Source organism: Monodelphis domestica, chromosome 6 (assembly GCF_027887165.1).
Source record: "Monodelphis domestica isolate mMonDom1 chromosome 6, mMonDom1.pri, whole genome shotgun sequence".
In the NCBI taxonomy this organism is placed as follows: domain Eukaryota; kingdom Metazoa; phylum Chordata; class Mammalia; order Didelphimorphia; family Didelphidae; genus Monodelphis; species Monodelphis domestica.
Genome location: NC_077232.1, coordinates 81989768 through 82013102, shown reverse-complemented (window position 1 = coordinate 82013102; position 23335 = coordinate 81989768). Strand labels below are relative to the sequence as shown.

The following is a 23335-nucleotide window of genomic DNA, read 5'->3' as shown; positions in this document are numbered from 1 at the left end:
AAAGAGAAAAACAATGCTAAAGTTTAACATTTGGTTTTCTCCACCCATTGAGATTCTTTTCTGACCATAAGAGCAAAACATGAATTCCCTCAGGCAGTATATTCTGCAAGAAAATGTCAGCTAATCACTGAGAAAGAAAATGTACACAATGAAGAAATCTCTCTAGAAGCCACTTAGTTCAATCAAAGCTAAGTTGAAAAATCTAAATCTCTTCCCTCATTTAAAAAAAAAAAGTCTCAGTCCCTTTGTACCCTTTTGATGACTCCTACAATTAGAGGCCAAGAGGGCACGACTAGGCAGGGCCTCGGTGGGCACTAGGGAAGGAAATGTGAGCCCGAGCTAACTCGAGAAAGTTCCCATTGGGAGACAACTTACCAAGCCCCGTCTTCCCTCAGCAGAGCTTCCTCTTGGTGCTCTGACTTTTTCCGTGTGTAATGAGTGCTGGGCAGTGCCATGGCCTCACTCCGTTGGCTACTCCAGTTGCTCTGGGTGATGTCACCCTGTCATCACTAGAGCAGCTGAACTACTTTAAGGCTATTGTGGTTTGTCTGAGGGGGAAAGTTGCCAGAAGTACGACTTTGGCTTTTAGGGTGGGAATTCCAGCAGATACTCTTTTCTTGGCATCTTGGCCAAGAGAGTGGTATGGGGCACATTGACAACAAAAATAATGAAAAGCAGCATCAGTTTAAAAAAAACAACAACACTATCCTAAGCACTGAAAATGCCTTCAGAGACTAGAGCCTTAAAACTTGCTTCAAAATTGCTTTGAAAAAAAAAAAAACAACAATCCTAAGCACTCTTTTCTCATTCTCTAATATTTAGAATATATATCTAATTAACAAAAAGCAAACATAATGAAAATGAGTGCAGGTTTCCCTTTGGCCTGGGGTAGGGTGCAGCGGATGGAGGGGAAGAATGGGGAGAGATTAAACCTTAATGATCCAGTCCTATGAAAACCCACCCTTAGGAAAAACCCACGAACATTGAGATGATGTGTTTCAGGTTCTGGGGTACTAACAAAGACAAGAAACAGAACCAACAAGTGTAGTGACTAAGGATGTGATGTAGAGACCAAGCAGAGGATACATTGCTGAAACCCACTGACTAGTGGAAGCACTGACGAAAAAACAGGAGAGACTCCACATGGCCATTGCAACTGGGGTCCTCTGAGTGAAGTTTGAGAGAGAGAGCATCACCCAATCTCGGACCATAGATGATTGTCCTGTGGTGTGCAACGTCTGAAACACCTGAAAAACAACACATCCAAGATGTTTCAATGGGAAAACAAAGTAAGAAAGAATACTTAAAAAATAACTGCTTAAACAGAGACCTGTTGGAATTAAGTATGCAATACACAGAAAAAATGAACACAGTAATGTAGTGTTAGATAAACCCAAATTTTCCAACTAATGGGGCAAAAAAAACACTATTTGACAAAAGCTGATGGGAAAACTAGAAAGTAGTTTTGGTAGAAAGTAGGCATAGACAAATATCTAACACCATATATAAAAATAAGCTCCAAGCAGATATATGATTTAGACATAAATGGTGATATATGCAAAGTAATGGAGCATGGAAAAACAGAGCTTGTATAGGAGAAGAGTTCATGACTAAACAAAAGATAAACAGGTTGACATGTGGTAAAATGAATAATTTTGACTACATAAAATTAAAAACTACAAAAGCAATACAGGTAAATTAGAAGGAAAGTGGGAAAATAAGAAAAAAAATCTTTGCAGCAAGTTTCTTTGATAAAGGTCCCATTTCTTTAAATAAATAGGAAACTGGACCAAATTTATAAGAATGAGAATCATTTCCCAGTTGATAAATGGTCAAAGGATATAAATAGGCAGTTTTCAAAGGGAGAAATCAAAGCTATCAAGACCCAGTAAAAAATGTTCAAAATGACTATTAATGTATATTAAAATAATTCTGAAGTACCACGCTATATCCATCAAATTGATTAAAATGACAAAAATAACAAATGCTGGAGAGAATGTGAGAAAATAGGTACATTAATGTATCACTGGTAGAACTATGAATTGGTTTAACCATTCTGGAAAGCAATTTGGAACTATGCCTCAAAGATATTAAACTGCACATACTTTTGACCCAGCAATACTGTCACTAGGTCTTTATCTGCCCTCAAATAAAAAAAATATAAGAACCTATATTTAGAAAATTATTTATAAAGGTTTTTTGTTATGGTAGCAAAGAACTGGAAATTCAGGAGATGTCTGTCAACTAGGAAATGGCCAAACACGTGACAGTAACTGATCAAAACAATTCCTGACTGAAGAATACTATATTCTACTTTTGTGGGGAGGAGAAAGATGAGAATAACTAATATGGGAATTTATTTTAAATGATCATTTAAATATTTGTAATGAGTTCTATTTTTCTTGCTTTCCCAATGGGAGATGAAGAATATTCAGAACTGAAAATAAAATAAAACTGAATTTAAAAAAAAAAGAAAAAGTTCTGTTACAGTGGAATCTTGCTAACTTATAAAGTTTAATGAATCAGATGAATTTAATATCATTTCAGGACTTCCAAAACACATGACTTAATTGGTGTGGGATTTCTCCACTGATCCAGACTGTAGACCTTTCTGTCCTCAAGCATTTCTAGAGTCAAAGAATTCAGAACTTGGGAACCAACTTTCTAGTGATGAACTTTTTTACACTTAGCTAGATCAGTCTCTCGAAAACAGACATATCATGAAGCCTGCCCTTGAAGCTTTTCTGGCTTGGTAGTGGTACCACCAGAGTTCACTACCAGAGCTTATCCTTTGGGAACTCCAGGCCACAAAAGCATGATGAAGCTTTGAAGAGAGATAATTGGTTAAAAAATGGAAACAACTTAATAGCAAATTTATGAGGATAATATAAATTATATCTTTAAACTATTTTTCAAAATACCCAAAATTTGTATTTGTGAAAACCATCAAAGAACACACTACCTTATATACAACAGTTGCCATGAATTGTGGATATGGCTGCTGGTTCGATAGAAATTCTCCAATAACTTTGTTCATTACATCCTGAGGAGGGAAAAAATCATCTAGAAACTGAGGAAGGATCCGTGCTACCACTCTAGCTTCACAGGGAAATCCTTTCCGGATCCTAGGTGAAGGAAAAGAAGAAATGTCAGGATTGTGGAAAGGAAATGAAATTTTAATTCCTGAATTAGAAGACAGGTCTTTGTAAAATGGCATAATCCTGCTTATAATTCTACAAAACTGGGTAATACTGTACACTGAACTAGAATCGCAAGGTTTAAAATGCCCTTGAACCTCAGGGGGCCATAAGCTGAGAAGTTCCCAAATGGATTTTCATGAGATTAATAACAATTATGTTTAATAAAAAATCAAATGCCATCTTTGTTCCTTTAAATGCTCTTCTTCCTTATCTCTACTACTGAAATACTACCTCATCTTATTTATCCAAGGCACAGCTCAAATACCACATCTCCCAGAAAGCTTTTCAAAATCCCAGAAAGGCAGTGATCTGTTATCCAGGAGCCCTCCCAGTAGAAGGCTGTCTAATGCAGGCATCATACTCTGTATTAAATTCCTTGTGTATGTGCCATACATCTCATGCCTAGACTGTGAGCTCCCTAAAAGTAGGACAGTGTTATATTTCTCTCTGTGGTTTACACAATGCCAAGAAAAAGGTTCTTCATGTTGCAATAGGTGCTTTTAAAAAATGAACAAATCAATGAAAACACCATTATTTACATCAATTATAGTGAGCTATTCCTACATTGTCCCCATTGCAGACAGGTATAAATGGGAACAGTAAGGCCTGTTAGGTCCCCCCGACTCCCTGATTCCCTGTCTGGAGGGAACTGAGAGAAAAAGAATAAGCAACACTATTCCAGCTTCTTCCTCCAATTTTGGGCAGGACTGAGGCTGGGTAGTTGCCTGCCTTGGCAATCGGAAAATCCTGATGGCCACTCTTGGCAAACTCTTCTATTTAGTCTGAAAACTAGTCCTAATATCTAATCTGTATCTCATGCATGCCTTCCACTCTCAGCTAAGTTAGACAAACCCAAAACCAAAAATATCTACTCATTAAGCAGCTATTCCTTCATGTACTTGAAGATGCGAGAATTTAATTGTACTTTTCTAGCACAATCTTTATTAATGGCAGATGCTAGAGCTATATGATGCTGCACACACATGCATTCACACACACTAATGCAATTACTTTCTTTGGAACTCATGGTTCATGTGATGCGTCTAGAAATTACATGAAAAAAATGCTGGTGCCAATAATCTTTTCTCTTCTAAAATATTAACTATGAAATCACTTATGAATTAATACTACATGCAACAATTTTCTACAAAGTAAATAGGCTTAACTTCCTGTTTTACTCCAAATTTCAATTCCTATCTTTCCGGGGGGTGTTCAGCCTCCAAAAGCCCTGGACCAGTATGTAGAAGTTCTCTCAGTATTTCATGCTCCAAAAGTGTTCTGGGTGGTTACTCTGGAAAGACTGACACATAACTGAAAGCATATTCACTTCCATTTATGCCTTTGGGAAGGTCAACAATGTAATCATCCATTTTTGTTTGTGTGGCCAAATATTGAACTATAAAAGTTAAATATCAAGCAACCATTACACAAGATGGTTATGTTTTCCATATGCTTTTGTTTTTTTTTTAACCTTAACCTTCTGTTTTGGAATTAATACTGTATATTGTTTCCAAGGCAGAAGAGTGGTAAGGGCTGGGCAATGGGAGTTACGTGACTTGCCTAGGGTCACATAGCTAGGAAGTGTCTGAGGCCAGATTTGAATCCAGGACCTCCCGTCTCTGGGCTTGGTTCTAAATCCACAGAGCCACCTGGCTGCCCCCTCCATATGCTCTTTTAAATTAACATAGAATCACAGAATTCTAGAACTAGAAAGGATATTAAGATTGTCCATTCCAAATACTTCATTTTAAGAATTTTAACAACCTCAGAGAAGAAAGGTTCCAAAATCACACAGTGAATTAGTCTGACAGAACTGGGATCAATAATCCTGTTTCCTGACTCCTAGACACTCATTCCATCACTTTCTTTTTACTGACACTAAAAACACAGCCTAAGGCAAAAGACACAGGAAACCTTATCCATCAAAGTGGCAACAGGCCTTACTGGTAAAGAATGTGTTTTTGTCCCCAAGAAGACAAGGAACAAATATACAAAAGGATTTTATCCATCATCCTCTTGCCCCAACTTATACCTTCATTTTTGAGGCAAAAAAAAAGAACAATTCAGACTTAGACCATAACAAGGCCTAGTGCATTCTTTACCTACTTCCTTACACCCTAGACTTTTATAAATTTTATAAAGCTTATCTTTGGCTAAGAAATGACAAAGATATGGACACTTCAAACAGAACAAAATCTTTTAGGCTTTCAGTAGCAAACTTCATTTATTTGCTAATACTATGACTAGAAGTGGCCTCCTATCCATTTGGTTATTTGCCTAGGCCAGCATTAAGGAGACTTTTAGAGATCACATGCCCAAATCGCACTTTTGAGCTGCCTGTGAGTCCCTTACGTTACCCCAGGGAGTGGAGGGAGAACATGCTTGCATTGGCTGGCCTGGCAGAGGGACAGGTATATGAAAAATGTCCTCAGGCACGGTGGAGAGGAGGAGCAGAGTGCTCCCTCTGACACATCAGGGCATGTGGGCCACCATGGGCCTAGAGGTTATTCTGATTAGTCTCCCAGTCTGACCAGAGCACCCAAACACTGAAAACCATCTATAGACCGACCTCAAGTACCTGGGCTAACTTCCTAGTTCTGCCACTTCTGGAGCCCAGGAACTGTTTCTTCATCTCTACCAAGGCCCTATTCCAGCTCTAACTGGCAGGATACAGGACTGGGCTTAATGAAGGGCGATAGTGACTTGAAAGAGTTAATGCAGGTCACACAGCACCAGTCCATTAAGATCATTTGGAATCAAATCTTTAAAACCAAGGTTGCGAACTCAAGTGCACACAGGCCCCATTCCTTTTATCACTATCTGAGGAAGACATCTTAAAGACCTTTCCAATAACAGTTTGGATTCTAGAGCACTTTAAAGTTTACAAAGAGCTTTCTTCACTAGAGTCCTTGGAGGAGCCTAGCATAAACATTACTCTGCCCATCTGACAGATGAGGAAACTGAGTCAGAAAGCCTCAATGAAGTACCTTACCAAAGGTCAAACAGTCACTTAACACACAAGTCTGTGGTCTTCTGATTTACCACCTGGCCCCCCCCACATTCTAATACGTAATGAATGTGACCTTCTTAGTCTCCTCAAAATCTCAATTGCATTTCTTCCTTGGCTTCAGAAGACAAAAAGCAATAGAAAAAAATATGGTTTGAATTCTAGACTCCCAATGCAGTGTGGCTTCTCTCAGGGGAAACGGAAATATCTAACTAACATCCTTATTATTGGAAAGAGGTCCAGTACAATATCCACAGCATATAAACTCTGAATTTCAGTATGGTGCTACCTCAGGGTGATACCTAATTATGGGGTACAAACCCTCTCCCTCTGAATCATGCAATGATCACTCAGTATCACCCTACAACCAATTTAAGGCACTACTCAGAAAGTGAAACCCGGGTTGGTGGAGATGCCTCCTGTGAATTGCCCCTAAAGCTAGTCTGTCAACCATGAGTGCTATGGCAGAGGAAGCATTCTGTGGGTGGTCATGAAAACATTAGTGACTAATCAGTTTAAAAATGGGAAATATTAACATTATTATGATACAAGTGCTAACAAGAAGAATAAAAACATTCAAATGCCATTGTTTATTAGCTAAACTGACAGTACTTCTAAGGATAAAAGATGCAGCTGGAGGGAAAAGTCAAACTACAATGGCTTACCTATCAAAGAGAACAGATACTCGCTCCATTGCAACAATGACAGACTCACTGTCTGGGGCAGTGGGGTTGGGATCTGAGGTTCTGCCAGGGCTGATTTTTTCTTTTCCTGGAACAAAATAATTCAGAGGTAAGCTTAATTAGTAAGAAAAACCAAACAGACCTACCTATAGGAATTTGCTTATAGCAAGTACTCAATGAAAATTTGTTAAATGAACTCAGTTCCAGAAAAATATTAATTGCTCTTGGGTAGGCTGAGCTGATACAAAAAATAGATATATATACCTAGATTAATTTACTTATTCAGTGCCATGCCAATCAAACTACCACAAATTACTTTATAGAAGTAGAAAAAAGAATAACCAAATCAATCAGGAAGCACAAAAGATCAAGAATAACAAGGGAATTAATGAAAAAAAAAGGAAGGTAGCCTAGCAGTACCAGATCTCAAACTGTGCTAGAAAGCAGCAATCATCAAAACAGTCTGGTACTGGTTAAAAAATGGAATAGATTAGATACACAATATACAGAGGTAAATGACCTTAACAGTCTAGTGTTTGATTACCCCAAAGAACCCAACTTTTAGATAAGAACTCTGACAAAGACCATCCTGACAAAAACTGCTGGGAAAACTGGAAGATAGTAAAGCAGAAACTAGGAATAGACCAATGTCTACACTCTATACCAAGATACAGTTAAAATGTGTATATGATTTAGCCATAAAGAGTAATACCTTAAGAAAATTAGGGGAATATAAAATAGTTTTTACCTAGCAGATCTATGAAGAAGGGAAGAATTTATCTCAAACAAGAGATAGAGAACATTATAAGAGGTAAGATGAATAATTTGACTATATTAAATTAAAATGTTTTTGTACAAACAAAACCAACATCACCAAGATTAGAAAGGAAATGACAAAATGGGGAAAAAATTTTATAACAAATTTCTCTGAAAAAGGTCTCATTTCTCAAATATGTTGAGAAATGAGTCAAATTAATAAGAATACAAGTCATTCTCCAATTGACAAATGGTTAAAGAATATGAATAAGTAGTTTACAGATGAAGAAATAAAAGCTGTTCAATAATCATAGGAAAAAATGTTCTAAATCACTCTTGATTAGGGAAATGCAAATTAAAATAACTCTGAGGTACTACCTCACACTTATCAGATTGGTCAATATAAAAGTAAAATGAAAAATGTTGGAGGCGATGTGGCAAAATTGGGACAATAATGCATTGCTGAGTTGTAATATGATTCAACCATTCTGGAGGACAATTTGAAACAATGGTCAAAGGCCTATAAAACTTTGCATACTCAGTGATCTAGTAATACCACTCCTAGGTCTGTATCCCAAAAAGATTTTTTAGAAGGGAGGTGGAATCTACTCGTATAAAAATATTTATAGCAGCTCTTTTTGGGTAAGCAAAGAAATTGAAGGGATGTCCATGAACTGGGGAGTGGCTGAATAAATTGTGATATTATGATGGTGACCAAATACTGTAATGAATGCTGTAAGAAATGATAAGATATCAGAAAGAGCTGGAAATATTTTCACAAACTGATGCAGAGTGAAATAAAGAGAACCAGGAGAACATTGTCCACATTAATAAAAATATAACATGATGATCAACTGTGAAAGACTTTGCAACTCTGAGCAATACAATCCAGGATAATAAGAGACTTATGTCAAAGAATGCTATTCACCTCTGTGTGAAGGAAATTTACTTTTCTGGGGTCATGCACTTGACCTCAGCTCCTACCAAACATTTGACCCAGAAGCCAAGATGGGGTGAGAGAATCAATGGGTAAATTAGATCACTTGAGTCTACGTCAGTGTGCTCGAGTTTGTGTCATCTACATCACCAAGTGGGGCTCACAGGATGGTGACCTACACATTTGATCTGGAAATGATTCTGAAATTGATCCAAGTGTAAAGAGAAGGAATAAAATAAATGTTCCAGGAAGTACTCACTCACTATCTCGGGTGACCATGCTGAGACCACCCACATGTTAAGTTTAGATTAAGCTATTTTATTTTTATCCTTTTACCTAATTCTGATCTTTTACCTATCCAAGTAATTCTAATGAACTCTATAATATTCTAAGGACCCGAGTTGTCAGAATGCAGTTCAAAGCATATGATTTTTCATTTTAGTTTATTTTTGTTTTTATTTTGGAGTTTTAGTTTTATATGAGTATTCTCTTACAACACTGAACAATATGGAAATATGTTTTGCACGATAATATATGTATAACCCAGATCAAATTGCTTACCTGGAAGAAAGGAAAGAGACAATTTGCATTGTATAGCTTCAGAAAACATATGTGGAATTGTTACTACATGTAATTGGGAAAATAAAATAGCTTTTAAAAATAAAAAAAATTTCTAAATAAATAAATGTACTCAGATCAAGGGATTAAGAATGTTAAAAACTTCAACATTTAAACTAATACAGGTAGTACAACTCCACAATATTTATAATTGTTATTCAGTCATTTTTCAATCTGGTCCAACTTTTCTTGACCCCATTTGGGTTTTCTTGGCATAAATACTAGAGTGGTTTGTGATTTCTTTTTCCAGATCATTTGACAGATAAGGGTCAAGTGACTTGCCCAGGGTCACACATTTAGTAAGGATCTGAAGCTGGATTTGAACTCAGAAAGATGAATCTTTCTGATTCCAGGACCAGCATATGATACACTATGGTGGCTCCTTGCTGTCCCTAATGTTTACATACATTCTTTTATTTGCTCCATCCAACACTGAGACAGGTATAAGAGGTAGGATTTTCCCTTTTCACAAATGAAGGAAGTTTAGTCCAAGAACTCATTTAGGAAGAAGCAGAGCTAATATTTAAACCTGGATCTGTGAACTTTAGATTACTCCACCCTACTTAGTTTAACAAAAACAGGAATGTCTATATCCATACTTAAGGATTAAGTATTTAGGAGGATGGCCTATGATAGATATGTGCTAGCAAATGACAAATAAGAAACAACGGACAGACCCCTGGGCTGTCCTAAATCAAGCTTAAGCTACCATTGGTACATGTAAGACGCAGGAAAGTGATGTAAAAACCGTCTATATATTTCGCATCACTTCCCCCTTCCGGGCTCTTTGGCGGCAGAGAGGTGGCTGGTGGAGCGTACTGAGCATTTCGGCATCTTGGGTGGCGGCAGCCATTGTCCGGGTTTAGCAGTGAGTTTTCCTTGATACCACACTGGAGGAAGCTGAGTAGCCTAGTTCAGGTGAGTCATCTTTACTGAGCTTTATCGGAGTTTAGGCTGATTCTTTCTCCTTTACCTTCCAAACACTATCCTCTTAAAAAGCCACTAATCTTCTTTAGGGACCTTGTGGCAGAGGCCTTTGAACTCCGCCTGGCATAGGCCAGGTGGGAGAAATCCTACACCTTTTCCCTCTATATTAATTAAACCACCATAAATTTAAAAACTGACTTGGGTATTTTATTTGGGATATTCCCTGGCAACCAAAAATAATTTAGATTAGGTCACAACCCTAAAATTATCCTTATAGTCTGGCAACCACGAAGGGATAACCAGAACCCTCAAATTTCTGTGAAATCTCTTTCCTTTCTCTCTTAATTACTTCCTCAAATCAGTCTTTTTTGCAGTTTGAAACACAGCTGCAATCACGTGAGTATAAAACATTTTTTTCTTTTCTCCTTAATTTGAATTGAACACAGCTGTTTGTTTGTTTGTTTTTTAAACCTAACAGTGGCAGGACTGGGGAAGCTGTTCACGTAGAATCCCCTTTCCCTTAGGGGACAAACAACCCAATTAAGCAACCCTCACTGACAATACTGCCTAGATTACTCTTAATTAGCACTGAGAGGAACCTGGAGAAAGTTTTGGCCTTGTCCTAATACCCACATGTCTTGTAAGGCTGCTAGGAAAATAACTACAAAATATATCTATATATAAAAATGAATACTACATTCTCCAACATTTATATGACAGTTGAAGAATTAGGAACATTAAAGATTTCAGAATACCTCCGATTTCTTATGATATTAGGTCATTTAATTTTATACTTCTAAATACTATGATAATAAATGCTAACTTGAAAAAATTTGAAGCTGAAATGCAGAAAAACACACAAAAATCAAAAGCTGAAATGCAGGGAACCATGCAAAAATCTGAAGCTAAAATACAGGAAATTATCCTTACAGATAACAGGATCCAAGAATTTTAGCCCAAATCTTCTGAATCCCAAGTCTAGAATTCTTTTGTCTAACATTGAGAAACAATGAGAAATAAGAAACAATGTCCTCTTGAAATAATGCAGGTTTTCATGTTTTAATTGTTTCCCTGAACCTCCATGGAAGAAAAGAGATAGGTACCTTTTATAAACACTAAGAATGGAATTGCAATGATTTTTTTAAATTCTAGGTCATTGGTTACAAAAAGTAGTTACATGTTACAAGATTTACTTTTCATCTCTCCACTTTGAGTTAAAAAAAAAAGGAAATACTTAGGGAAACAATGATTAAGAAGAGGGTCACACTACCAACCTGGCAGCAATCACAAGAATTTCTGGCTGGCTAAGATTGAAGAACTAATAAACAAATGAGCTTCTAAGAACCTCCTGAGTCTAGAGGTCCAAGGTAGGCTAGTAAAAGCAGAGGCATGGCCAGTAACAGCAGAGGCATGGAGAATGAATATTCTGAGCTCAAATATAGTGTTCTCTCAGATATAAGAAGGGGATCAAGCATACTAGAGTATCGGATCTAGTTCTAGAGAATTATTTGGAAATGACTCAGACCTCAGGAAACATTAGCTAAAGAGTAACCTAGGCAGCTTAAATACCACTCTGTCTGCCCATGTAGTTTTCTTTTATATATATCTTCAGTTTCCTGAAACTCTATTCCTGACGTTTATGATTACTTTTTTCTAATGAACAAACCTTAGAAGTTGGTGCTAGAAAGAACTAAAAATTGAAGGGATGCCCATTAACTGGGGATTGGCTGAACAAATTGTGGTACATGTTGGTGATGGAAAACTATAGTGCCATAAGAAATGATAAACAGAATGATTTCAGAAAGAGCAGGAACGATCTGCACGAGCTAATGCAGACTGAAATAAGCAGAAGCAGGAGAACACTGTATCCAGTAACAGGAATATTATATGATGATCAACTGTGAAAACTTGACTACTCTCAGCAATGCAATAATCTGGGGCAATCCTGATTTATGATGGGAAATACTATCTACCTCCAGAGGAAGAACTGTTGAGAGTCAGATGGATACAATCAAAGCATATTATCTTTCATACATTGGTTTATTTATAGTTTTATTTTGGGGTTTTGGTTTTGTATGAGTGTGCTCTTACAACAATAACCAATTTGCAAGTATGTTTTGCATGATAATAAAAATTTAAATTAAAAAAAGAAGTTGGTACTAGAGCAAAATACCAAGTTATGTTAGCAGTAGAAGGGAGAAAAGTAATCAGTGATTAAATATAGTAGGTCTCTACACCTAGGAAGCCAAAAAGGATTGGAGACCAAAAAAATAAGGAGAATTAAGCAATCAGGTTGGGGTTTTAAAGTTCAGAAAAAAGTACAAAGAAAAGCCTTAGCTCTGAGGGCATCAGTTCTAAGAAAACACAAAATTCCTAGAAAGCTGCTTATTAATTCAGCAAGATTCATTCTTCCTACAGTATCAGGACATTATTCAAGTAATTTTATCATGAACTCAATACCTGTATACATGCAAGTTAACATCAAGCCCAGGGCGGCCATGGCTCGGTGAGGACTGTGCACATTCACTCGGTCAACACTGAGCTTAACTAAGGATTCTCCATCCAGCCTGGAAAGCTGCTCTGAAAGAAGAAGTCGTTCTAAACCTCTCAGGACACAATGATAAATGATGGCTGGAGTGGATTCTTCACTGGCAGAAAGCATCACCCCACACATCTGAAACAACAACAGGAAGAAAAGTTTTCAGGAAATCATGAACACTCTCTCAGCTTGGCTTCCGATAATGCTTCTTTCCAAATTTGACAGGAACACAAAACAAAATCCATACATAATACAACTAATAAAAACAGAAGAAAAAAAAGAGGCTATTCAACTTACTGAATCCTCCTAAAGGAAGGGTTCTCTTAAGGCTTTGGCTGCCCAGTCTCAGCTCACCTGTATAACTGCAGCAGAAAACTCAGGGCCTACATCCAGGGGGTAATTCTCCATAAGGTAGAAGGCAGCAGCACAGGTCACCAGGACATGTTGCTGACTGTGCAAATTCACACAACTGCAAAAACCAAACAGGTAACTGTTACACCAAGCAGAGAATCCAGTTTCTCAGTGACAATGACACAGGATAAATACATCTATGATCTGAATAACTGTCATTTTGACAGTTTTTACCATGGTGGGAGCAAAGATTTTGAGTGGAATTACCAATATCAAAATGTGTCAAAAAATTTTACACATGCATGAACCCACCTGTGCGCATACTTATGCTTTTACCCCATGACCCTACTCAAGAACACACAGGGATTCTTTTTACTTTCTACTGAATAAAGCCCAAACTCCTTAGCCTGGCACTGTCAGTCAATCGACAAATACCCCCACTTTCCTGAGGTTTCCAATCTTACCACCCCAAACCCTATGTACAGTTAGGCTCATCTTCCCCAATCCCTAACTGCACCGAGCTCACTCCCTTCTCTGATGCTCAGGCTGAGTGTTCTCTTCCCCGGGGTCTTCTCTGCCAGTCCACATCCAAACCCAACCCAGCCCTTCCAGTGGCAGACTGCAGGGCATGTCTCAAGCAACCACCTGCTCTATGTTATTTGGATGTTTGTTCTCTCAACACTTTCCTCAGAACACCGCTGTGAAGGGTGTAGTGCAAGCATTAGTTACGCTGTGAAGGGACTTGCCCCTGGTCACACAAATACTGTGTTAGAGTTGGGAGTGGACACCAGGATTCCCGACTTCATGCTTCTGCCCACTCATCTCACCCTTTTTGAACACCTAGTCAATCTGGCACTGAATTTTTCTCCAGTTTTCCTTTGCTTCAGTTTGTTAGCTGCTCTTTCTTTTGTAGCTGCCACGGTGTGCCAGAGGAGCACTGGATATGAAATGAGAGGATCTGGGTTTGAATCTTGGTTCTGTGACTTAATCCCTCCCTCCTGGTACCCTTAGAGTATGGGATACAAAAGTATAATAAATACTTGTGGATGCTCCCTCCTATCCTTCCTTCTCCCTACTTACCTAGTATTAAAACAATCATAGTGACAAAGAATGAAGCAGATTCTGCTAGCAAAAGTTATACTCCAGACATGAAGGGTGCACGGTGGTCCTCGTTTTCTTGAATTAGTTTGGCAAAAACTGTTGGCCATGTCTCTCTAGACTTGTGAAGTATTGTTATGCTCTTGCTTATCTTCTGATTAGAATCACTTGTATTATGTTGCCATATGTTTCCATGACTTCACGAAAACTAATTTACTCGGCCCACTAGAACACTTTCTACAAGGCTGAAATGTTAATTAGGACTACTATTTTATGCTCAGGACAATGACAAAGCAGTTAAATTTCCCCTACACTGAGGAGACAAAGTAATTAAGCCATCAGAAAAATATCCTCATCTTTTTTTTCTTTTTAAAACCCTTATCTTCCATCTTGGAATCAATCCTGTATATTGGTTCTAAGGCAGAAGAGTGGTAAGGGCTAGGCAATGGGGGTGAAGTGACTTGCCCAGGGTCACACAGCCAGGAAGTGTCTGAGGCCGGATTTGAACCCAGGGTCTCCCATTTCTGGGCCTGGCTCTCAATCCACAGAGCCACCCAGCTGCCCCCAGAATAACCTCATTTTTACAAGTGGCACATTACATTTAGCAAAGCTATGATCAATTAAACAAAAAAAAAAGTCTAGAGTATAATTACCACCCTATCGTGCTTGCACAGAGGATGGACAAGTGAACTTCAAACTGACAAGGAAGGGATCAACCCACAGGCATGAGAGTCCATTTAAGCAGTTACATACTAGGTTTATAAACTGTTCACTGCACTTCAAGACATGGGTATAATTATTTGGAACCTCTTCCCATTGGGATGAAAAGAAGAAAACCTAGTCATGGACCAAGATTTCCTAACAGAATGAAAGTGAAAATAAGAAGTCAGATTTTAATTGAAATTTACAGTCACACAGAACGTGACATAAACTGCTATTTCAAAAGATCCTGACAACTCTCTATGGTGGGTAGTACATTAGGATCCCAGTTTTATAGACATGGAACTGATACTGAGAGAGGCTCACCCAAAAGACATTTTTCTTCCTTGGTTTTGGCTTGGACACCCTGCCTGAGGCAATCTATTTATCCAAACCCCAAAATGCCAATTTTGAAATTTTGAAATGCTCTAATTTATTGAGAGAGACCATAAGGCAGAAGGGTTGAAACAGCCTTGGCTAGTCTTCCGTTAGCCTCTGATTCCTATACTTCTACCCATAGAGTTAATGGGGCAAACCACAGCATCCTCTAAACTAGCTTGGCATTGAAAAGATATGTATAACCTACTTCCCTACTCAGAGTACCTCACACAAGTGGAAGGGATCTGGATGGCTTTGCTCTTGTAACTTACTGAGCGATTCCTCTGAGATTTGAAAGGAGGTAATCACTGATAATTGGAATGAGCTGCTTTGCTGTTTCATCAAGTAGGTCACATTCAAGCACATAGAGGATGCCATGCAATGCTCCAATCTTGCTCGGCAAATGGGTGCTTCGGAGTGTGGTCTCCAGCAGCCTACTCACTGGCTCAGCAACAGCTTTATCCTGAGGCACAGATAAACAACAACAACAACATCAGCAACAATGGAGAATGTTACAATGGATACCTGAGCCACCATTCTAAAACTTCAAGTGTCTGCAGCAGAGATAAATTCTACTTTATGTATTTTTATAATCTATGTATTTATTATTTGTATTTATATGTATGTATTTATATAATCTAGAATCTATAAAGGGCAATTGATAGATTAATTTATATCAAAATCAGGATTAAATGGACTCAGCATCTCACAAGATATCTCCAAATACTCCAAGTAGATAGCCAGACATAAATTAGTAAGATGGGGTCTTTATTAAGGGCTTTCTTTTTCATTATCAAGAAATTCCCTCTAGATTAGAGGTTGTAAACCTGAGATCCATCAGTCTGGGTTTTTAAAAAATATCTTAACTATTTTAGCATAATGGGTTCCTTTTGCAATCTTATGTATTTATTTTATGCTTTTGAATACATTATTCTGAGACTTCATCCAATAGCCAAAGGGATCCATGAGACAAAAAAGGTTAAGAATGCTGGCTCTAGCTGTTCACATAAAATACAAGCCATTTCCAGATTCCATAGAGTTGAAACCTACAATCTTTCTGACCATTCTGGAAAGCCTACAAATGATCAACTCCATATGTAACAATTTTCTTCTTGTTTAATGAAAGATACTGATGGACAAGGCCAGAATGTCAGAACATATGAATTTGCTCAAGCATTTGCCTTATTAATCTTGAGGATAAAGATAATATTTCCCCCTTTTTTTTCTCTTATCCCTTTACTCCTCCCCATCAGAACCTCTGATAATTTCAGTTATTGAAGAACTGACCCCATTCTGAACAATAGGTGTCCTTTTCTACAGTTCTTTTTAGCTTTCAATCTATGATCTTAAGATGGACTCCTTAGCTCTGGCATGGGTAAGCCATACAATTCTGTAAACTCAATAATACATAAAGGCAGTGTGTAAAAAAACCTTATGAATGATGTCTATCTCTAAAGAAGAATGTGTAGACACATCTAGACACAAAATCTGGTGGCCAAAGGATGATAAATCATCTTGCTTTATGATCATTTTTGTCTGTATGGTTTGTTTCTTTCCTTTATTGACAATGTTGCATTTGCCTGAGGGATATTTAGGACTGGGCACAAAAATGCAATGACAATTAAATTTAATCTGGTAGTTGAAAGTCTCTGCAAAGAAAAAGAGTTCTCTTACAAGTCTTAGTTGCTTTTTATATGGTTCATGCAAGACCCAGAGGGTGGCAGCTTTGAGGAACTGTGGTCACAGAAGAAAAGTTATTCCATTTATTTGTTCCCTAGATGACTTACAAAGTCATTTAGTGTGGCAATGTAGCTACAAGCTATCCTAACTAGAAGATAAGTAAGATCATTTTTTTAAAAAAACCTCCTGCTGCTCAAAAGCCCTAAGATATACGACCACTTATTCTGCACAATCTAGTTTGTGCAGGATAATGAAAACAAGTTCTTGATATGCTTTATCCCATAGGGAGAGGAGGAAGAAAAATACAAGCAAAAGGGTTTTCAACATTCACAATCCACAAGTCACCACCAAGGTCTGTAGATGTTGTCAAACAAGTGGGATTCCAGGAGAAATATGAATAATGACAAAAAACACCATCTTTGGGACCCTACCTTATTTAAGATTCCTGCCTCTTGTAGAAAAGTTCAGGGCTTTGAAAAGAGCAAGCAAATATTTGTTGAAAGACTGAATAGATGAATAAAAAATTTTATATTCCTATTAGATTATAAACCACATCAGGGTAGAATTATATTTATCTATAATGTAATAAACACCAATTAATTGGGGTCAAATCTGGCCTCAGACACTTCCTAGCTGCTTGATCCTGGGAAAGTCATTTAATCCCAATTGCCTAGCCCTTAGCACTCTTCTTTGCTAATACTTCTGTACTAATACTAATACTTAGTATTGATCCCAAGGTGAAAAGTAAAGGATTTAAAATAAAAACCAATTATGAATCTACTGCATACAAAGCACTAGGATTCCTTGTCTAAGGGAAGATATAAATTTAGTCGAGCCACAGACTACCCGCAAGGAGCCAATAGCTCTAGAAGAGGAAGAAGACACATAAATAGGTAACCACAACACAAAATATTCAATAATAAATCATTACAACAAAAGTTTGAGGGAAAAAGTTATCATTAACCAAGAAGAAATTGGGGAATGTTTTCTAGAAGAAGGGTTATATTTGAGATGGGCTTTAAAGGATCAGCAGGAATTCAATAGACAAAAAAAGGGGGTAGGAAATATTCATCTGGAGCAGGCTGAACAAAAGAATAGTGGTGTCAAGGTGCAATGTTTATTCCAGAGCCCAAGAGTTGCCAAGTTTGGGTGCAAGATAATATATATGAAGAAAAGGAACCTGAATTCTGGCTGGGAAGCTCCTTGAATGCTAAGCAGAAGGGGAGAAATTTGAACTTTGCACTTTGTATCCCTATTGTCTAGTTGAGTTGAATAAAAAGGTGAATGAATTTCCTTATGTCCTTACCAGACTACATTCTATGGGTACAAAGCTCATGTCTTCTCTAAGTAAAATCACTCACAGTGCTCAGCATATTGCAGTATGGAGAGGAGGTAATTATATAAATTTGTGGAAGAACTTCACAGGATAACTCCAAACAAAATTTCCAGTCTTCTCTTACAGAACTCTATTCCACACACAGCATATGTGCTAAATTAAACCACCAGCACATTCCTGTCCCTGGTATATCACTAAAATAATTCCACTACTATGGGGTAGCTTCCCAATTCCTTCCCTTTTCCCTATACTATCTCTTTTGATTCTATGCTTCTGCTTCAAAGTCCAGATCTAATACCATCTCTATGGTGTTTTCTTTGATTCCTCTAGCTAGGAAAAATTCTTTTCTTTCTCAGATCTGTACTAGTTATTCTAATATGGGCAGATACTGTGTTCTCATTTAGACTGTTAACTCCATGTGGGCAGAGACCATATCTTCTTAATTTGTATCACTCTCAATACCTAGAACAGTGTCCTGCACATATTAAGCACTTAATAAATGGTTAATGAATTAAGACTAAAAAGAACATCAACTACAAATGTTTGAATAAAACTTAATCTCTATGCTGATGGCAAGGACTGGGTTTATTTCATCCTCTTTTAATAATAAGTAGGGCACCACATGTACATTTTTTTATGTGTTCATTTAATAAATGTTCCATGAGGAGAAATATAGGCAAGAAAATGGACACAAATTGGAGCCTGAGTTAAACAAGAAGCAGAATTGGGAAAAGCTTCAAAGGAGGAACAGCTTGAATCTTATGACAAAGAGACACTAGCTTCTGTACTTGGAAAGCAGGAAGACATGGCTTAATGCAGCAGGAGGCTGTGATGTGCATGGTCCAAAGAAGGAAGACTCCAAAGAAAGGGTGGCAATTGTAAAATACAAAAGGGGATCTGGATCACATCAGGGAAAGAAGAGGGGGATTCAGTGAGTCTTTTGAATCTTTAGGGCAGAAGATGAAGGAAAAAAGACTCATCATGGGGTTGCCAGCTAGAAGAATAATGACATGTAGACAGTCATGATGTAGGGAGAAGAAAGGTATAGGAAATTCTGACCTCCCAAGGCTTACTCAACACTTCTAAAGACTTAAATTAGATGAAGTATAAAGAGGACTAGATGGTATCCAAGGTCCCTTTGAGCTCTGGTGTGCTACAGCTCTATGAATATTGTCAATATTGTCAAGGACACTTCTTCAAAGCATCTCAATGGGGGAGGAATAAAAAGCTGAATTGGGAGTACTCCAGTGCTGGAGTAACTCATCATCTTTTTTTCATAAAGAGAAGATTCCTGTACTGGGTGAGAAGATGGACTAGGTGACTTCTGTAACTCCCTTATAGCTCAGAAAGTTAATAAATTTTGTAAAAATTGAAGGAACAATAATAATAATTGCTCTCATTGAGGAGCACTTGTTCAGTCAGTTCATACATCTTAACTAATGGTAACACAAATCACGCTCAAACTGAAGTCCTGAACTGTAAATAGCACAGTCATGGGCAGTAATGAGAGGATCCTATCTCTAAGTCAATTCATCTTTCCTCCCAATTCCTCTTCCACCTCACTATTTCTGTTGATGGCACCTCAGATTGAAGTTTTGGAGACATATTTGGCTCTTCTGTCTTCCTCATCCTCCTTATCCAACAAAATGATGATAACATGTATTACCTCATTTGTACTTCCATCACCAAATTCAGGCCCTACTTAATTACCTACTGTATGGATAACAGCCTCCTAACTAGTCTCCCTGCCTCCAGTTTATCTTCTCTCTAATACATCCTGGACACGTGCCTGAGTAATCTTTGTAATTCACAGTTCTGATCAAGTCATTCCTCTATTCAAAACCAACCTCTACAGAATAAAGTGATCCTGATCCTAATCCCAGCAATTGGCAATTAACTAAGTACTTTTCTACCATTATCAAGCTAAGAAAATTATCAGAATGTTAGTAAATCAACCAAAATTTACATTTTAAAACAATTTTGAAAGGGTTGACACCAGAAATATCTGTCTTACCATCCCCAGAACAGCCGCAGCTTTACAAGTGGCTGGTACTAAATATTGAATGAGAATTTCATCTTCAGAAGGATGCACCCTTCGTAGCTCTGTGAGTGTCAAGTACATCATCTCAAATTGATTCCTTTCTGTAAACAAGTCTGAAACTGCCAGGAGCTGGAGATGAACAAGGGATGTTTCCAACAGAGAAAGGGAGAATCAGGTTATCAAGGACATAAATCAAAACAACAGCTAAAAACTCTGCCAATGGGAACGTATGTTCATCTCCAAGGGGCAACACAACAGAGCCTGAGGGGGCCTTTAGGTATCAGAAATGAAATGGAAATCTCTGAGACCAAATTTATTGTGCTATTTGGTGCTATAGGAGCCAGTAGGAAACAGAAGAAAGAAGGCTGTATTTGGAGTAAGGACTCCTGGGTTTAAAATCTGCCTCTGGCATTTTGTGTGACTTGGACATGTCACTTGCTCTCTGAGTCTTCGTTTCTAATCTGTATTATGAGGGGATTGGGTTAAGTGATTTTTAAGTTTTCTTTCATTTCTATATACTCTGAAAATGAGAGCTAATATGGGCACCTTTCACAAGTACTTTGTAAACTATAACATACTATGAAAATGAGCTACTATTAATACTCTCAAAGAATCTTTAAATTCATACTTCTTTGGCTGGAAATTGAAAGGTTAGAAAAATCCATAGAAACATCACAAAAAGAAATTAAGCTAATTTACTATACATGAAATGCAGGAAAGCTACCCCATGAGCAGAAAGATCTACAGAAAGTTTCTAATAGATAACTCCAAGGCGCTTTTCCAGCGATTTTTTTTTTTCAATCCTTCTGACTACACAAAGGAGCAAGTCTCAATTGCACTACACTAATTTAAAACAATTGTACTAATGGTGTGTAATAGCTCTAATTGTAGAAATGGTATTTAATAATTAGTAGGGCATAATTCTTTATTCCCCACTAATATATCTTTTAAAGAGAAGAGGGAAATCTATTAAACTAGGGAATAGGAGTCAGCAAAACTATATAGATAAGAATCCCATAATCAAGGAATTAACGTTATTAATAGCAATATGTACATAGCAATACCTTACATGGATGTAACACTTCACAATTTAGAAAACACTTTCACAGACTGCATTTCAATAGATGCATATGATGGCCCTGGTGAGATAGGCTTGGCAGACATTATCACTCTCCTCATTTTACCCATGAGAAAATGGAAGGTTACCAAAGTTATGTTGCTTGTCCAGTCACACAGTTAGTCTACTAAACAGCAGAAAAGGAATTCTAACCAGCCTTCTAACTCCTGATTCAGAGCTCTTTCTACCAAATGAAAAGCTCAATTGGTTGCTCTTGTTGGGTTTTGGTTGCTGTTGTGGGGCAGGGAGAATTGTCAAGGAAAGGAAACTTACAGATCTTACTACTTCACTGATCAGAATGACTGGGGTTCTTTTGGCTGAACTTGATGGGAGTATCCACTGACTGTATAATTCAAGCAGAAACTGTGAACAAGAATGTATGTCAACTCCGGCCCGGTGTTTCCTGCAAAAAGTAAGAATTTAAGTATTCTTTCAGATGCTAAAATATGTTGCTAAACCTTATCTTGACAATTTAAGAAAATTTATTAACAAAATAAAACTATGCTGGAAACCTGGAGTTTATTGGAGATGTTGGGGGTGAAGAAGGGGCAGGTAGGTCACCATCATCTTCTTCATCTTCATCCCACTCTTCTTCTCTCAGTGGAGTGATGTTATTTCCAAGCCACATGGAGTGTATGGAGACCTGAAACACACAAATCAGCACCATTTAGAAATACTTGGGCTTTTCCCCTGCACAAAGAAGATAGAAGCAGCACTTAAGTAGACAGTAATATGTGCGGACCACTGACTGCGCTTAGCCCTAAGGCAGACACAAAATTTAGAAAAGATATGCTTCCTACAAATCTAGTAAGGGAACATAACACCTAAGCAGATAACTAAAATACATGATATTAGTTGATGCATGCAGCAAAGAATTACAAATCAAAGTGAAGGCTGTAGGGCAAGAACAAGAAAGGCTTCATGGAGGAAGTAACATCTGAGTTGGGCTTTAAAAGATGGACAGGATATCTGTGAGCAAAGAGAGAAAGAGAAAATATTCCAGGAACAGAAAATATGAGCAAAGGCTTAAAAATATCCCTTTGGGGAATTAAAAAAGATTTAAAAAGCAGAGTATATTGTAGAAGATAATGACCTCAAAAATTGGCTTTTTAACTGGTTCCAAAGGCCAGATTAGCAAAACCTCTGGAGTAAGCATCTCATGTTGCCTTGGATGAAAGAAAGAATTTGGTATTTCACTCAAAATGACACCAATTTTCTGCACAGAGCCTAGACAGTGTATAGAAATATCCGGGGGGAGTCAAGGGTGGAAAATACAGGACAAGATTACCATCTGCTATCCCCTGCCTGACACTCTGAATAACACTGGCTTCTTAGTTCCTGCCTCGTTCCTATGTTCTTCAGCTACAAGAAGCTACGAAGCAGGGATTAAAGGAAGATAAGAAACACAGTTTTCTAAGCCCCAAACCTACTATTTGTAATTAGTGCCAGAGATCTTTTTGATTTCTGCTCTACTCTGTGTACAAATAGTAATTTTCAGGGAGAAATCAGCTGAGTAGAAGACAAATAAGAGGCTAAGTAATCTTGAATAAATTGGTTCCAAATCCTTGGCTTTTAGGTACATTCAAGTGAAGAGGCACGAACACAGTATATCCTTCACAAAGATAGACCTCCACCTTCACAGTTCTAGCATGGTTTCTTGTGGATTACCTGCATTCTAAGAGCAGTGTGAAGTTGAAGACTGAAGAGTGTGGAAAAAGCAACTGGGACTTGCTCTCTAATTCTTAAATGGAAAGAAAATTCAGGTGACCTAATTTAACCTCCAATCCCAATGCAAGACATGTTATAGTCATCCATACTCTGGGTAAATCTATCAGGTGCAATACCAGATAACACCACATGCCTCATTTCTGAATTGGAATCATTTTCAAGTAAGAAACTATATGCATTAACAACAGGAATGTTGTCATCCCTGGGATCCTGAAGTCTAGCAAGAGCCAGAACATTTGG

The 23335-nt window shown here is 37.7% G+C and overlaps 1 protein-coding gene across 2 annotated transcripts in view; it reads right to left on the bottom strand.

Annotated features, from left to right (window-relative positions):
• Window positions 1–23335, bottom strand: part of HTT (huntingtin) — a 195767-nt gene that overhangs the window by 5199 nt on the left and 167233 nt on the right. For both annotated transcript variants that reach the window (XM_001364825.5, XM_056802364.1), the window contains 9 exons: window positions 21880–22010; window positions 21641–21770; window positions 20224–20379; window positions 15466–15656; window positions 13022–13136; window positions 12589–12802; window positions 6873–6978; window positions 2963–3125; window positions 1087–1247 (listed from right to left, as the gene is read on the bottom strand). In XM_001364825.5, coding sequence (XP_001364862.1) covers window positions 1087–1247; window positions 2963–3125; window positions 6873–6978; window positions 12589–12802; window positions 13022–13136; window positions 15466–15656; window positions 20224–20379; window positions 21641–21770; window positions 21880–22010 — 1367 coding nt within the window. The remainder of the gene's footprint in view (window positions 1–1086; window positions 1248–2962; window positions 3126–6872; window positions 6979–12588; window positions 12803–13021; window positions 13137–15465; window positions 15657–20223; window positions 20380–21640; window positions 21771–21879; window positions 22011–23335) is intronic.